At 47.4% G+C, this 18,094-nt stretch overlaps 1 protein-coding gene across 2 annotated transcripts in view; it reads right to left on the bottom strand.

Moving 5' to 3' along the window:
• Window positions 1-16,232: 16,232 nt before the first annotated feature.
• The window catches only part of ALKBH8 (alkB homolog 8, tRNA methyltransferase), a 416,983-nt gene continuing 415,121 nt past the window's right edge, over window positions 16,233-18,094 (bottom strand). For both annotated transcript variants that reach the window (XM_078657033.1, XM_078657032.1), the window contains exon 12: window positions 16,233-16,944. In XM_078657033.1, the coding sequence (XP_078513159.1) occupies window positions 16,342-16,944 (603 nt within the window). In that variant the 3' untranslated portion in view covers window positions 16,233-16,341. The remainder of the gene's footprint in view (window positions 16,945-18,094) is intronic.

Raw genomic sequence — 18,094 nt, forward strand, 5'->3', positions numbered from 1 at the left:
GCTTCGCCTGGTAGCAGCTCGATTGGGACACGTAATGTATAGAGTTTCATGCATGTACATAAGGGGTTCACTGCAAGCAAGGGCGGTTTAGGCTGGTACATTCCTCCCGGGAAGGCGATGGGCCTTCATACAACAACTGTATTGACTCAGAACCGTTGATCACGTGCACATAGCACAAACACCCCCTTAGATTTGAATTTTGTTGCTCTCCTAGAGAGTATGGACGGGAGCATGTTTCGCATCCGACCTTTTGGTATTTTTAATGTTCATAATGTTCATTGGCTTATTGTTCCGTTAGCCATATTTCTTTCCCCTCCTTTGGTCTCAGTGAAGTGGTGTGACAACTTAAGTGTTTATTCGATTGCAGGGACCTCTTGCATGTTGGCGGGCACGGAGTGCTTGGGGAGGTGGTGGGAGGACTGGGCGGGGGACGTTATTAAAGAACTGTAATGTCAGCCATTAAGATCTGTACATGGAATGTGAGGGGCATACACACACCATCCCGACGTTACCAAATCTACTCGTACCTCAAGCGCCACCACATACAGATTGCCCTCTTACAAGAAACACATCTTAGCGCCACGGAAATTCCCACGCTACGTTGCAGATGGCGTGGACAAATATATGCTACGGGTTACTCGTCGTATGCTAGGGGGACACTGGTATGGGTCAGGCCGGGCACTCCGTGGACCACACTAGATGTACACATAGATCCCGGAGGAAGATACGTGGCAGTCCACGGCAGACTGGATGGCAGCCCACTAGTACTGGCCTCAGTGTATGCGCCTAACGCAGGACTGGCGGAATTCCTTGCCCAATTGTCACAAGTGCTGGCCCCCTGGCATGGAGTCCCCTGGGTGCTTGGCGGGGACTACAACAGCTCATTAGATCTAACACTGGACCGCTCTCTCCCTTCACCACCCAACTCACAGGCACGGACTACGACGAACGCACTACAGACATGGTCCACACAATGGGGTCTACATGATGCGTGGCGCACTCGCAATTCACACTCCAGAGTCTATTCATATTATTCGGGAGCACACACCCTGCATGTACGCCTTGATCGATTCATGGTAACCAACGAGATCCTACCACATGTCACGGATACCTGCTACATGGGCCGCACACACTCAGATCACAACCCACATCTGTTAGATCTGGCGTGGGATCAGCCTCGGCCTCCGATACCCACGTGGCGGTTACAACCAGACCTATTACTGGATGGCCCCTTTAGAGGCTCCATATGCACACAAACAGCACATTATTTCGAAGACAACTCAGGCACGGCGTCGACACCACAGATTGAATGGGACGCCTCTAAGGTGGTCCTCAGGGGGCAATGTCTAGGTACTCAAGCACATTCCCGACGGCAATTGGAGACAGATCTCAGGCGCTTAGAATCAGACTTGTTGCGAGCGGAGCAGGCAGCGGCCGCGGGCGCGGACACGGACTTGCTGGAGGCGCGGGCAGAACACGGCAGGCTGATTGACAGGCTGAAAAATTTTAATTATAGGGCCCACTCAGCCCGCACACATCACACCGGAGACAAGCCTGGCAAACTGCTGGTTTGGCTGATACAACGCGAAGACCGCGCGGCGCCAGTGACGGCGATACAGCCAGTAGCTGGCCCGGCAGTATACACCCAGGCGAAAATTCACGAGGCCTTTGTGACACATTACAGCGAGCTGTATATGTCCCGTCTTCTAACCACACAACCCACCATAACTGAGTATCTAGACGACGTTGCGCTGCCTGCCCTAACGGATGACCAACAGGCCGACCTAGGGTCGCGGTTAATAGCAGAGGAGCTCCGTGAGGCCATCTTTGCCCTTTCAAATGGCAAAGCCCCCGGCCCTGATGGGTTGCCAGCGGAATATTATAAAGCCTGCTCTGACATCCTGATTCCGGGGCTCCTCAAGGTGTACTCAGCGGCACTGGACGACTCAGCCTTACCCCAGTCGATGAATGAGGCGACACTAGTATCCCTTCTCAAGCCAGGTAGAGATGGTACACTCCTTGGCTCGTATAGACCCCTAGCGCTGCTGAACACAGATTACAAGATACTGGCTTCGACCCTCGCCCGACGACTGGCGAGCCTGGTACCCGACTTGATACACAGTGACCAGAACGGCTTTGTACCCACTAGAAGCACCTCCCACAACATACGGAGGCTGTTCCGAGTGCAAACATACGCAGTACAAAACTGGCCTAGGTCGGGCTGCCTAGTTCTAGACCAAGAGAAGGCATTCGATTCGGTCGAGTGGCCCTACCTGCTAGCCGTGTTGCGTAAATTCGAGCTTGGAGATGACTATATTGACCTGGTCGGATTGCTGTACAGACACCCCGTGGTGCGAGTCCGCACGGGCAAGCTGCTGTCCGACGCCATAAGGGTACGGCGCGGCACCAGACAAGGCTTCCCACTGTCCCCATTGCTCTTTTCGCTGGCGATAGAGCCCCTTGCTGAAATATTGCGCACTAGGGGCACGCACTGGGGCATCCCCCTGGCAGATGGTATACACATAGTCTCGCTGTATGCGGACGATCTACTCTTATACGTCAAGGACCTCACCCAAATACCACCAGAACTCTCGGAGATCTTCCGATCCTTCGAGACTGTGTCGGGCCTCAAGGTAAACTGGGCCAAATCAGGGGCGTATTCGTTCAACCCCGACATTCCAGACCCTGAAATTAGGATTAATGGCGAGCAATTGCCGTGGCATCATACCACGTTCAGGTACCTGGGAATATATATTTACAGGACACCCCCGGATATCCTAGACGGCAACCTAACACGCGCCATAACGACCATAAGGTCCCAAATTACCTTCTGGAAATCCCTGCCACTCAATGTCCCGAGCAGAGTGACATTGGCGAAAATGATCGTTCTCCCCAGACTCCTATATTATTTCGCCAACATCCCGGTATACGTACGGGTCCGCACCTTCAAAGAACTAGCATCCATGATCAGGGACCTGATATGGAACACTGGGAGGCCCAGAGTGGCCCTGCAAAAACTATATACACCAATTAGTGAGGGTGGCCTTGCAGTACCGAACCTAGAACTTTACTATCTAGCAGCGCAACTGCAGTGGGTAACCGCTTGGCTCGCGGGCAACCGCCTGGAGGACACGGCCACGACAACAGATGTCCTGTCCTCTACACAGATACATACCTTATTCCACCCCCTGACACACCCGAGGAGAACGTCACAGCTGCATGTGGATGTGGCGGTGCGATGCTACGTCAGGAGCTTACGACTCACGAGACACATCAAACCATATGCCCTGGCACTCCCGCTCCTAGGCCCCCCCAGGACCACCTCTGTTGTCACGGAAACAGCACTGGAACATTGGACGCGCACTGGAGTGGACACCATGGCGGACCTGTACGCCGATGGTGCCCTGATACCTTTTGTGACACTAGCTACTGACACGGGTCTCCCAGCGGGACAGTTCTTGCAACATGCCTCCATAATTATGGCATACACACGAAGGTGGGGCACCATCACTGAGGAACTACCAACACATCAATTAATACAGAGCCTACATGTCATGGGGAACGGTACGCATGTGGTACACTGGCTGAATCAAGCACTATTGACACACACACAACACACGTTACAGCCACTGCGTGACAAATGGGCAACTGACAGGGGGAGGGAATGGACTGATAAGGAGTGGCAGATGATACTGATGGGCCCTAGGCACATTCCTCGCAACGCTCGCTTCAAGCTGATCCAGTTCTATATACTACATAGGGCGTACCTCTCACCCGACAAAATTAACCAGTACTTCCCAGATGCTGCGGCCAGCTGCCCGAGATGTGCACTAGAGGGAGCAGACCTGCTGCACATGCTGTGGCGATGCCCGCAGATACAGACGTACTGGCAGACTGTACTAACGATACTAGATAACTGCACAGCAGTGTCGATACCGCACACATGGGCGGCATGCATGCTAGGCCTATATAAACTAACCAAATTAAATAGAGTCCCCTCTCGCTTCTGGGACCTTGGCCTCCTCACGGCCAAAAGGCTGATCACGAAACACTGGAAGCGAGCCGCCCCACCCCTGACGGAACACTGGCACACATCCCTAGACAACTGGGCGAGAGCGGAAAGCGCCACCCTCCATAGTGAGGAAACAGCAGGGCTACGACAGTTCCCAATCGCGGCACTATGGGATGCCATGCTATGCTCTTTACGTAGGGAATGCCAACAGGCACAGAATCCCACAAATGACGATCAACCGGACAATGCCACCGATACGCCCCTTGCTAGCATTCCGTGCTGACAGTCATGGTGATACTCTGCCCAACACTTCCCTCATATCGAATGCCTGCCACGGCAGACCCGATGTCCTCCCCAACGCCATACTCATGCCATTGGTCCCTATCCAATAGCGCCCGCGCGCCCCCACTGCATTGATGCACCCTCAACTCAACACACACAACACACTTCCACATTAGATGACCACAACCCCCCTTTCCTTTTCCCCCCTTTTTAGGTTTTGCCTACGCAATGCGTACGAAGTACGCATGCGCTAGCAAAATCTAATGATATCTCTATGTGGGGTCGGGTATCCGCCCCCTCCTCCCATTGGCTAGCTCCATAAATGGAGGCTAGCCATTGGTAGAGGGCTCTGTCTGTCAATCCCAGACCAGATTCGGGGGCGTTCCCGAGAATTTTTCCCTTTTGGCTACGTCACGCGACGTCAGCCGAAAGCCGGGAACGCCCCCGAATCTGGTCCGGCATTGCCGGCACCTGCCTCTGCCTTCCTGCTCGGGACTATTGCACAAAAGTCGCTCGATAGCCCCTCCTTCCCGCTCCGTGGCAGCCCGTTTCCCTCCCTCTCCTCAGGCCGGCCAGCCGAAAGAAGCAGCCGTCCGCCTCCAGCCAGGGCCGCGCTGGGATTGGCCCAGCCGGCCGAGCCTCCACCACGTCATCGGGAGGAGGAGTGGAGAGCAGGAAGCAAGAGATCTGCCGGAAGATGTCCAGGTGAGTGCTTTGTTTTTTGTTTATTGCTTTGTCCGTGTCTGTTCCCGCCCCCCTCCCCCTCCCGCTGTCAGTGTGTGGCCGTTCCCGACCCCCCTCCCGCTCTCCGTGCCTTTCCGCCCCCCCCTCCGTTTACCTCGTGCATATTGAAACAGGATTGTTAGCCAGGTTGTGTCACCGAAACTTATTTGCTACAATGAGCGCTGCACGGAGAACCCACAAAGGGTTAATTACCCCCCCCCCCTCCCGCTATCCGTGCGCCGTTCCCGCCCCCCTCAGGGCGGCCTCACCACCCGGCAGTTTTTCGTCTTCATTTCAATATCCTAAAAAAAAAAATGTAAATCGCCGCAGTGTGGCTTTTTTTTATTTTTTGTAAAGTTAAATTAGAAAGCGCTTTAAGTGACTCAATTAGCATGGAAAACACCCTAATGCTTAGTGTGGGAATAGCTTTCGCGGAAGGAAGCCTCGTGTGCCCTTCGCAGCTCGCACAAGGTTCCCGGGCAGGCAGGGGGGCTGGGTGGGCGCAGGCAGGGGGGCTGGGTGGGCGCAGCGCCTAGGGCCGCTTTTCACCGTCTCGGCTCTGCCGCTGCGCTTCCACGCGCCGGGAAAACGAGCTGTGGAGCCTAGACCTGCTTTTAAGTCTTTAATTATTTATTAGGCGCTAGAAGAGTCAGCGATGCAAAGGAAGCGCAGTACAACAATAGTAGCCGGCCGTGTTTTGAGACCCCCCTGTACGAGTAGTGGAAGGGACATAGCGCCAATGCGTTAATGTGTGTACACTTTCTGTAGCGTGCTGCTTGTTGGAACCATTATTAGACAAAGCGTGGTGAAATCACCCTTTAAATAAGCAATCTCTGCCTTTTAGTGGTTTGAGGCTGGGGTGCTAGGGCGGTGGAGTGTTGTGGCACCGGGAGATTTATTTCCGCCTTCTGTTTGAGGAATTTTAGGGCCATTATTACTAATAACATCCTTAACTCGTCGGGGCGCTATAGACTTTGTGAAGTCACAAACGGTTGAAAGGCGAGCCTTTTGCTTACGGGAGGTAATATTGGTTGCTCGGTGCCTACCTAGTCCTGGACATGTTGGTGGGTGGAGGGAGGTTGGGTTACAGTGTGAAAGATCTGTGCTCCTCAGCTTGCATTCCCTTATCCCGGAGAGGTCTTCTCGCAGTGCCATAAAAGAGGGAAGTTTAGAGGTACCTTTCTTGATGGCACCGCCGGCGCTACTTTAGCTTTTACATTTCATTTGCATTTTGTTTCTAGTTCGGCGCCTGGGATTTGGGCGGAGGAGGGGGTTTTATTAGGACATCTGGACTGACAATATCAAAGCAGACAGCGGCGTCCCCGAGCAGGCTCGGGTTTCAGAGTTAATTAGAGCGGAGTGTCTTTAATTAAAGCCAATTAAATTTACAGTGGGGTACTAAGGATATATATCCGTGGCCTTGATAGAGGATTGTGAGAGGTGTAGCCTTCGGCGGGGCAAACAATACAACTTGTGTGGCCTTCTATACACGTCCAAATTTAAACACGAGTTCAAATATCCGTGGATAAGGAGTGGTGTGGAGGAACATCATTTTTTTCATGATGTAGTAGCTGACATCTGTGGGTGCACTTAAATCCCACAACTAAAATTGAAATAGGTGGAGTATTCCCGAACAGCGTTGCTAGTAGGTTAAAGGAAAACCTCTCGAGTGTGTTTGGTGAGCACTACCCAGTGAACACGGGGGCGTATTGATATTTCTCGCTTGCGATGGTAGACATCCCGGTGTGATATATATAATTTTATTTTTTAATTCACCGTCCTGAAGAGTTTGTGTGTTACTAGTGTGTAGCAGAAAACGTTTCTACTTGCTTACTAGTGCGTAGCAGACAATGTTTATACTTGCGAAGTCAATTGGCCCATGTGGTACAGCGAAAAGTAGCTCAAACACTTTAGTCTTCCGCTGTACCACATGGCCTACTAATCCTTGAGTCAAATTACTGCTCCTGTTTTCTGTTGATAACTGGTCATAAAGAAAAGTTTGTTTTATTTTTGTAATACACACCAAATTGTCAGAATTGCCCTTTTCCCGCCTCATTCACCATTTAACCCCTTTGTTAATAGTTATGCCACTACTCCTGTCCTCCCTAACCTATGCATATAGTATAGACCACCAGGTGATTTTGTGTCCGTGATTACCACGCAGGTATAAACGACCGTGTCGGTGTCTGGCATGAGATAGGAGAGTGTCTAAGGGTGCTGGACAAGATAAAACTCATAATCTTGCCTAGGCGTGGACGGGTTGAGGGTGGAGAGGCACAGTTAATGCTGAGGAAGACACACAAATAGGCTTTCGCAGTATTCGAGTTAGCTCAATTTAAAAGTGCACACGATATTTTCTGTCTCGAATGACAGGTTGCTACCGTCTTATTCCGTCGCAGGCAAAATCAAAACAATGGAATGGAAACCTGCGGAATCGACTGATTCAATATTGATTCAAGAATTTGAGTCCATCCCTTTTTACTAAATCATCTGTACTTAGACCAATTATACCATATTTAAGAAAGTAATACAACGTGTCCTTTTAATTAATGGTAGGACTTATCGCAGTGTCGGATCCACCAACAACAGATGTGACACTTCATTCTAACGTTTTATTATTTGCAGAACTCTAGAAAGTGCATTTTTATGGTGTTGATGTGTAAAGATTATATACTATATTGATGAATTTCGAAAAGTACATGTAAGCATATAAAATCCATATGTGCCCTATTACAATGTTACCTTTTAGAAAATACAAAACAAATTTGTTTTAATTGCAAACGTCTATATAAAGTGGTCTAGGAAAATTACATGGCATATTAATCTGGCTACACCAGAAGCTGGTATCTGTTAAACCGATTATTTGGTTTAAGAGAACTTTGCGCATACTTGGCTCGCTTGTGATGCAAAAAACCCTCCATTGTCAAGCAAAGCATGACAGGCTGCATTGAAACGTGTATTTCAATAATTAATGTCTACCCCTGCCTTTCAGTAATTACACAGGAAGCCTTATCCATCCATACATCCACCTTTTCTTCCATCCGTCCTTCTTCCATCCACCCTTTTATCCTTCCACGCATCCTTTCATCCATTCATCCACACTTTCAACAATCCATCCTGCATCCATCCACCCTTTCATCCTTCCATCCATACATCCATCCTTTGGACATCCACATTTCTATCCATCCACCCATCAATCACCCACCCACATTTTCACACATCCATTCATCCATGCAACATTTTATACATCAATCTTCATATTCTTCATAAGTTATGGGGTTATTTAAACTAGTAAAGTCACTGTGCAATATTGTGCCTATGCATGGTTCTGTGTGTCATCCACATGTGCCTTATTAGTGTTACAACAGTACATGCACTCACATTCTAAGACCTTGACCTCATTGTGTATGTTGTTTAAAAAAGTTTCTAAGCAGCTGCCTGCGTCCATCTGAGAGTGGCTTCAATAAGATATATTGTCCACCATTGTATAGTTAGAAAGGAATATATTCTTTATAATGAACAGTTGCAAATAACTCTCTCCAAAGCTTTATAAAACTCTACGGCTTAGTGTACATTGTCAAACAAGGGGAGGGCTCTCTGTGTGTGGGCGGGGGGCTCTGTGTGTGGGGGGGCTTTCAGTGTGTAGAAGAGGCTCTCGGTGTGTGCGGGCTCTCTGTGTAGGGGGTGGCTCGCAGTGTATAGGGGAGGCTCGCAGTGTGTGTGGTGGGGCTCGCAGTGTGTGGTGGGGCTCGCAGTGTGTGGGGGGGCTCTGTGTGGGTATGTGTTGGGGGACATTTGTGAAAGATAAAGCTAGTGGCATTGCAAATAACAATGCCATTTATTTATGTTTAAAAAAAAAAATGGTCACAAGCTTTGCCAATAGCTCAAACTTTAACAAAGGCAAAACCATTGCATTGTAAATGCTTGTTTCTGTTTTCCTTCATTGTTTACCTCGGAATGTTCTTTCCTTTATTGCGACAACATGGTTGGAACATTTGTGATGAACCATTGACATGATGTATGAAGCGGAGAACTACTGCATTGTATGACATGCCCCGCAAACATGACAGACATCTTTGAGATGTAGAGATATGTATGTTGTATCATTCATGTTTCCATTCCTCCTGTGATTTTAATAAAGGATATTTAAACAAAAATAAATGTGCCCTTAACACTGCTATTTTTGCACATATTTGTAGGTTCTACATGAGCTGCCAATTTGAGCCGTTATGAAACATTTACACTTCATTGCTAAACTGACTATTAATAGTTTGCACGTTTTTAGGGTCTAAATGAACTGATAGTCTGGGCTCTTATGAGGAACATTTGATGAATTTGCACTCCATTGCTATTTTGCACAAGTCATTCTGCATCAGAACAGGGGATAGTGGGATGTACTGCATGTGATTAATCTGCCCCTACTGTATAATGTTTACACTTCTGAAGCTTTGATCTGTATGGCATTTGTAGAATGATTCGATGGTCTTATTGTGTTTTTATGTGTACCTTTTATGATCCTGGGTGATCGAAATAAAGTTACTATGATTTTATGATGAAAACCTATGCAGCGACAGCATCAGGTAACGCAGTCCCAAGAGCTACCAGAGCCCAGATGGACCCAGCAGCCATCACAAAGGTGAACAACCTTGTGAAGGCCTCCATAGAAAATGCAGAAAAGAAGCCTGAGCAAAAAAAGAAAGATGTCCCAAAAGGACCAGCTCCCAACTCCTCAACACCGCTACCTACCGGTCCTAAGGAGACAGAGATCAAAAAGGAACATGCGGCAAGCCTGGAAGCTGCAAATGGTCCTTATTGAGATACGGACCTGCAGGCAGCTCAACCTTCCCAGTAGAGTAGCGCAAGCTCCGCATTGTTTTCAAACCCAAACACCAATATCTAGTGTTGAGATAATGGCTATATCATTGTTCACCTTGAACATCATGTTGCTGCCTTACATATGTCCTCTAGTGGTATGTTTCCTAAGAAAGCCATAGAGGCTCCTAGTTTGCGAGTGGAGTGCGCTCTAGGAGGAACTGTTAGTGTACGTTTTGCCTTTAGATAGCATATTTGAATACACTTTACAATCCATCTGGCAATTCCTCCTTTAGATATGGGATTGCCTTTGTGTGGTGAACAGAAAGATACAAATAGTTGTTTTGACTTTCTGAAGGATTTAGTCCTGTCTGTGTAATATAAAAGAGCTCTTCTAACATCTAGGGTGTGTAGGGCTCTTTCTGCAACAGGGTCTGGTTTTTGGAAAAACACTGGTAACCCTACTGATTGGTTAAGGTGAAAAGGAGTAATCACCTTTGGCAGGAATTTTGGGTTAGGTCTAAGAACCACTTTGTTAGGGTGTATCTGAAAAAATGGTTCTTCTATTGTGAATGCTTGTATCTCACTAACTCTTCTGAGAGAGGTGATGGCAACAAGGAATGCAGTTTTCCATGTTAGGAATTGCAATTCACACTTGTGTAAAGGCTCAAACGGGGGTCCCATGAGTCTTGTAAGGACAATGTTCAGGTTCCATACTGGTGCAGGTGGTAACCTAGGTGGGATTATTCGTTTTAATCCTTCCATAAATGCTTTTATCGCAGGTACTCTAAAGAGAGATAGATGCTGTCTATTCTGTAAATAGGCTGCAATTGCTGCTAGATGCAGTCGCATGGAAGAGTAAGCCAAGTTGGACCTTTGTAGGTGTAGAAGGTAACAAATAATATTCTGGATGGAAACATCCAATGGATTGATATCATTGTTGTTACAATATATGGCAAATCTTTTCCACTTAGCAGCATAACATGCTCTAGCGGTGGTTCTTCTAGCTTCTTTAATTATGTTCATACATTCTGGTGGTAAATTTAAGTAGCCAAACTCTAAGACCTCAGGAGCCAGATTGCCAAATTCAGCTGGCTTGGTTCTGGGTGCCTTATTTCTCCATGGTTCTGTGTTAACAGGGATGGCATGAGCCGTAATTTCTGATGTGGAACCAGTGAGAGGTCTAGTAGTGTGGTGAACCACGGCTGGCGTGCCCATGTGGGGGCCACTAGTATTAGTTTGAGGGACTGTTGTCTGAGCTTGCGTACTACTAGTGGAATGAGTGGGAGAGGCGGAAAAGCGTACGCAAATCTGCCTGACCAGTTCATCCATATTGCATTCCCCTCCGACCGCGGGTGTGGGAACCTGGCGGCGAAGGTTGGGCATTTTGTGTTTTCGTGGGTGGCAAACAGATCTATGTGTGGGTGCCCCCACATTTGGAAGAATGGTTGTAGGACTTGTGGGTGCAACTCCCATTCGTGAATCTGTTGTGATTGTCGACTCAGCAGATCTGCTATCTGAATGTGAATTCCTGGAAGGTGTTCTACAGTCAGGTGTATGTTTTGAGGGATGGCCCATCTCCAAATGTTCTGTGCAAGCTGGGACAGTTGCAGAGAGTGTCCCCCCCCTGTTTTTGTATGTAATACATAGCTGTCATATTGTCCGTCCGGATTAGAACAGCTTAGTTCTGTACTTGGAGTTGAAAAGTTTTGAGTGCTAGGTAAATTGCTAGCATTTCAAAATGATTGATATGGAGCAGTTTTTGTTGGCTGTTCCATTGGCCTTGAGTGGTATAGTGCAGGAGATGGGCTCCCCATCCTGTGAGGGATGCATCTGTTGTGAGCACTATTTGTGGAACAGGGTCTAGGAACGGCCGTCCCTTTGTCAAGTTTTTGGTGTTCCACCATTGCAGAGAGTGATATGTACGGCTGTCCACCAACACCAGGTCTGTGAGCTGACCTTGAGCCTGATTCCACTGTTGTGCTAGACATTCTTGTAGTGGGCGCATTTGCAGTCTTGCGTGAGGGACTATGAAGATGCAAGATGCCATCATGCCTATTAGTTTCATGAACACTCTGGCCTGAAGAGAGTGTTGGGATTGAAAAAGGGAGACCAAGCTCTGAATGCTTTGAATCCTGGCTTGACTGGGATAGGCTAGAGCTACTGATGTGTCTATGGTAGCTCCTAGATATTGGTGAACGTGCGAAGGCTCTAGGTGCAACTTGGTGTAGTTTATCGTAAACCCTAAGTCGTGTAATGTCTGAATTGTTTGTTTGGTGTGTTGTACACACTGGTTTAACGATCTTGCTTTTATGAGCCAGTCGTCGAGGTAAGGGAAGACATGTATCTGTTGTCTCCTGAGATGTGCTGCTACTACTGCTAAGCACTTTGTAAACACTTGGGGTGCTGTTGTGAGCCCGAATGGAAGGACTTTGAACTGATAGTGTTGTCCTTGTATGACAAATCTTAGATACTTCCTGTGCGCAGGATGTATAGGAATATGAAAATAGGCATCCTTTAGGTCTAGTGTTGTCAGAAAGTCTCCCTGTTGTAGTAATGGGAGTACTTGTTGTAAAGTGATCATGTGAAAATGATCTGATTGAATGTAGTGGTTTAGGGGCCTGAGGTCGAGGATCGGTCTTAATGTCCTGTCCTTTTTGGGTATTAGGAAATACAGGGAGTAGACTCCTGTTCCTTGTTCCAGTAAGGGGACCTCTTGAATAGCATCTTTTTGTAGAAGTCCTAGAACTTCGTGTTGAAGCAGTGTTAAGTGTTCTGTGGACATTGGACGCTGCCTGGGTGGTATGTTTGGGGGGGGGGGGTTGCTGTGAGTTCTAGGCAGTAGCCATGTTGGATAATTTGTCTTACCCACCTGTCTGTTGTGATGGAATCCCAAACAGGTAGGAACTGTGATACTCTGCCCCCTACTGGTGTGGAATGTTGTAGGGGAGGCAGAGGGAAGTCACTGTTTGGGAGTGGAAGAGGAGCGGTTGTTGTTGTTACCTCTACCTCTTCCCTTATTGTTGTTGCCTCTGTACCCTCCTCTATAGTAACCTTTATTAGAGGGGGTTTGTGTTTTAAAAGATGACGTGTTATCTGCACCGGTCTGGTTGGAGCCTCCTCTATAAGAGGAGCGACGAAAAGAACCTCTTGTCTGGGTAGATTGTAATGCACCCATAGACTTAGCAGTGTCTGTGTCCTTTTAATTTTTTCTAGCGTATTATCTACCTCTGGCCCGAACAATTGGTTCTGATTGAAAGGCTGGTTGAGGATGGTAGTTTGCACCTCTGGTTTGAAACCGGAAATGCGTAACCATGCATGACGCCTGAGGATAACACTAGTGTTAACTGCCCTAGAGGCTGTGTCAGCTACGTCTAGTGCGCATTTAATGGAGGCATTTGATATTAGTTTGCTTTCCTGTAAGAGCTCTGCTGCGTGATCTTTGTATTGATCTGGCAGATGGTCCATTAACTTTTCTAGTTGGTCGTAGTGAGCCCTATCGTAGCGTGAGAGTAAGGCTTGTGTGTTTACTATGTGCCAAATGTTTGTTGCTTGTGCAGCAATCCGCTTCCCTGACGCATCAATGATTTTTGATTCTTTGTCAGGGGGGGGGTGTCCCCAGAAGTCTGGGAATTGGCTCTTTTACGTGCATTTGACACAACTAAAGAGTCCAATGGTAGGTGTCCCTTAATGTAGGTAGGATCTGATGGTGCTGGCCTATACTTTTTTTCTATTCTTGGGTTTAGTACCCTACACCTTACTGTGTCTTTAAAAATATCTGGGGCATGTTTAATGACCCCCTTGATCATAGGTAGTATTTGAGTAGATCTCTGTGATTGCTCAAAAGTGTCTAATAGGAAATCCTCCTCAATGGCATCAGAGTGCATTGGAACTCCATGGTAAAGTGAAGCTCTGTTCAGTAGATGATTAAACCCAATACTATCCTCTGGAGGGGAAGGTTTTGTTGGGTAATACTTAGGATCAGGTATGTCTGGTGCATTATTTGGTTGGAAATTATATGCATCATCCTCTTTGGTATAATCTGGGTTGACCTCTTCATCCTCATGTAAAGGATATGTGTGTGTATCTGGTACATCATCCCCCCACCTAAATCATACTCCTCGTCAGTGTGGTGTGAGATTGAGCAGGAGACGTTATAGGCTTAATATATGGAGTGATAGGAGAGGAAGAAGGTGAAGGAGAGGAAGGGTGCATTGGAGATGTTGCACAATCCTTTTTGGCAGGAACCACAGTTGGAAGTGGTGTGTCTGCTGGCCTTTTCTTGTGTGGAATTGCTTCCACATGTCAAGTTTTTGGATTGATATAGACCTTTTTCTGCTTTGGATCTGGTCTAAATAGTTCTTCCTCTTGTATAATCCTCTTCAGCGCCGATTTTTTCGGTGTCGATAGTGGTTCTTTAGCGTTTTTTGCCTTAGGAGGAGTTTTTGAGTCCTGTGGCAATTTCCTCAGTTCCGAAGATTCCTTAGGCTTGTGTGTATCAGGCCTTGTGGTCTTTGGTACCGTTATCGAAGATTTCGGCGTGGAGACAGGTTTTGTTGGTCCTGTTGCGCCGGGGTCTATCTTCCCGTCTTTGTTTTTGGAGCCGGATGGTTTCGGAGTGGAAGCTTTCGGTTCCGTTATTGGTTTTGGTTTTGGCACCAATGCCTGTTTAGGTTTGTGTGCCGAAGAGTCTTTGGGCGCTGAAGGGTGTGGTAGCTTCGGTGCCGAAGAGTCTTCAGTGTCGAAGGGTTTTTTGGTGCCAATGGAGGAGGTGGAATTGGCATATGTTGTTTTTTCGGTGCCGAGGCACCGGAAGGCGTAGTCTTTTTCCTCGGAGCCGAGCCCGAAGGCGGGGCGTTAGAGGGTAGATTTCGGTCTCGACTGGGCCCCATGGGCGAAGTGCTGACCGTTGCCTTTGGTTTGGGCAGTGTCTGTGGTGCAGGGGCAGAGGTACTCACGGGTTGTCGAGATGGAATCGAATCGTCCGAGTCCTCTGCTCCCGATATGATCTGGAGGTCAGGAGAGTCTTCCTCGGCGACGAGTGGAGCCTCGTCCTCGGAGATATCTTCGATTGGGTTCTCGTCCTCGGAGACGTCCTGTTCGACGATCTCCTTTTCAGAGATGCCTCTGGTGCTGGTGCTGATCTCCTCATCTCGTGTCGACGGGCCCTCCGATCCCGAATGGGCTTTTTCGATCGGAAGGAGGCACAGGCTGTGCAGGTCGACTCGTCGTGTTCTGGCGAGAGACAGAGGTTGCAAACCTCGTGATGGTCGCTATGAGGGAATTTTGGTCGACATACCGGGCATCCCTTGAATGGAGTTCTTTCCATGAGGTGTAGGCCGTACGGCGCCGATGGGCCCAACGGCCCGCGTCGATGCACCGGGATGTAGCTGGTGATGTTGAAAAGTGTCTTTGATGTCGAAAGTTGTTTGTCGAAAGTTTTACGCTTCGAAAATGCAGAAAAAGTATTTTCTAGCCGGAGCGGAAAACTTTCATCCGAACCCAGTGGCGGAAAAAAACAATCTGAGGATGGAGTCGATGACCATGCGCAGTATTGTCCAAGGGAGGAGTCACCTATCTCGTGACTACAGACTTCTTCCAAGATGACAACAACCTGCAATCATCCGAGCCCAACACCAGGTGGCGATCTATTGCCAAATGTACAACCTGCAGCTCATATGCCTCGAACCATACATTTCACTCATCCTTAGTCTAAGATTCAGAATGTGGAATGTAATCTTGCAAATTGCTTTTTAGTGCATTTAAGCGGAACTTAAAGATGCAAAAATATTTGGGAATTGTGTCTTGTTTTTGAGCTACATAACCAATACTAGCACCACTTATAGAACAATGTGATTGGCTTAGCCAAATGGTTCGAATGCTGACATTCATTATGTTTTACCTATAAATCCAGGTTCAAAGGCCGAGACACAAGCACAAAGACAGTGTGGGCATCGGGGTGTATTTTTTCTCTGTGCTGCGCTGCGCTGGGGCACGTGCTATAAAGTATTGTCCTCATGTTGTCGGATGTTGGACGCTGTTAATTGATTTGTCTTCATTGAATGCTTTTTGCTTTACCTCTGAACTACAATAATGGGGGTGGTGGGGGGTTCACGGCCTCTTCAGACATTCTGGACCACTGTTAACACCCTTAGCAAAGGGCAATAGCACTGAATTATTTTTGGAATCCCAATAATTGTATAATTGATAAAACAATTCCATTCTTTCTCGAAAATGTGCATTGCGTGAAAGGGCATTCGTAAGAAACATGAGTGTTTTTGTGTGCTAAAACTGTGTTATCTTATCATTAGTTCAAATACGGTGGCTGCCATGTTTTTTTTATTGGCAGTACATTACACAAAAAGTGCCTAAGAGGGTGTGGTATATATTGCCATAGCCAACATTTCAAGAATACATTTTATTATCCAATTTAAAAACTCAATGACTACACGGATCATCCAATTTAAAATATCTGGAACAAGTTGGGATTGTTAGTTTAACACTGTGCGATGTTACAGTTTTTCAAGGATTACACACCAGTTTCCTTGGTCGTGGTAGCTCTGATGGATTCTAATGTTATCTAGTTTCTGGCACACTGCTTCCAGCTCTCCTTCAAAAAACACGTGGTAATAGCGGTGAAAGACAGGGCTGCACGCGCGCTGCCCATCAGACGCCGGCAGGGGGGTTGGGGAGCCACCAGACCCGTCTTTCGTTTTATTTCCACTTTTCAGATGCCAGGGCACTAGGACATCTTGAGAATCGAAGGCAGTTCTATTAGTGTGAACGGGCAGTTTCGGATTTACACACTGACTTGAGTGACAGTCTCTGTGTTTCGCGTCACTCGGTGCTCGATGAGGACACGCCGCTTCCTGGCTGTTCTCGATAAGTCCTCTCTCCCCTGACAGCACTGACGTGACGCTGTCATGTACGTCTTGCGTCAGCATGGCGGTGGCGCTGTCATGGACGTCTTGTGTCTCGCGGTTGTTCCTATTTTCCTTAAGGTACTTGGACTTCTGCTTCATGTACTCCTGTTCCATTGCCCAGACGTAGATAAGTGCTTTTCCTCCAGGTTTTAAAAGGCGGACTAATTCACTTATGGAGGCCAATCTTCTCTCCTGCCGACAGAGACAAAAGTCATTAGAAGATATTCTTTACAACAACAACGGGGTGATAAGCGACTCAACAGTGGGCAGGATTTAAAAGACTATCAGGTAAAAGGTGGCAACAAGGGGTTTCAAAGACATATTTTAAATTACCGCAAAGAAAAACAAGCATTGGCATAGCCAATAGGTCTCGCCTTTGGGACCTTATAAGTGTTTAGCCATGCAACAATTTATCTTGTTGCACCAAGGATATTGTGCTGCATAACTAAATACTTATAAGGTCCCAAAAGCGAGACCTATTGGCAATGCCAATGCTTGTTTGTAAATGAGGCTCCGTGGGTTTATACTAAATATAACTGTGTAGAAACCACTTTACATCGAGGTGAACATGTGATTTTCAACAGAACAAATATTTTATATTTTACTTTTCTTCCAAAATCTCCAGCTAAAAACGCATAATACCGTTGACAATGCAAAGCGCTTGGCGCTTTCAAACGAGTTGCCTCTAAATGTTTTGACTATGACTTTTATGACTGATAGAACCAACTGGGCTCAGGCACTCAACCTTAGAAGAATAAACAGCAGATCCGGCCAAGATGGGACGAAAAGGCTCGACAGACAGCTTCTATGCAAGTCACTGCAGCCACTGCGCAGGTCACTGAGCTGTCTCGTTGGATTATATTTAAAATAGAGGTCAAATAACGAAAAAATCAATTCATGGAAAATGACTTGCAGTAGAGGAAATAGCGGAATAAACTCGATATATAGACAGAAAAAGAAAAGAAAATGCTGACAGGGACAAACGTGCGCCCGGAGGCAGCGTAGGGGTCTTCCTTTCAAAGCACTGCCTGAAGCCGGGAGCGGACAGACACCACATCACACGGGTTAACGTGTTTACGATCTTGCGAGGAGGGCCTCAAATATCAAGACACATGTGCCCATGTATACATATATGAATAGTAGTATTAACATTGTATGCTATCCAATTGTCGAGCCTTTGAATAAGCCGCAGGTACGCCGCACGTGGCTGGCCCTTTGATGCCTTTTTCTGTGTGCGCGCATCCAAGCATGATAATATTGAAAATAATAATGACCGTGAATGTAGCTCACAAAACGAAATGAAAGGGCTCTTAGCGCTTGGCGAGCAGCTTTACTCACACTT

Source organism: Lissotriton helveticus, chromosome 8 (assembly GCF_964261635.1).
Source record: "Lissotriton helveticus chromosome 8, aLisHel1.1, whole genome shotgun sequence".
NCBI classification, from domain to species: domain Eukaryota; kingdom Metazoa; phylum Chordata; class Amphibia; order Caudata; family Salamandridae; genus Lissotriton; species Lissotriton helveticus.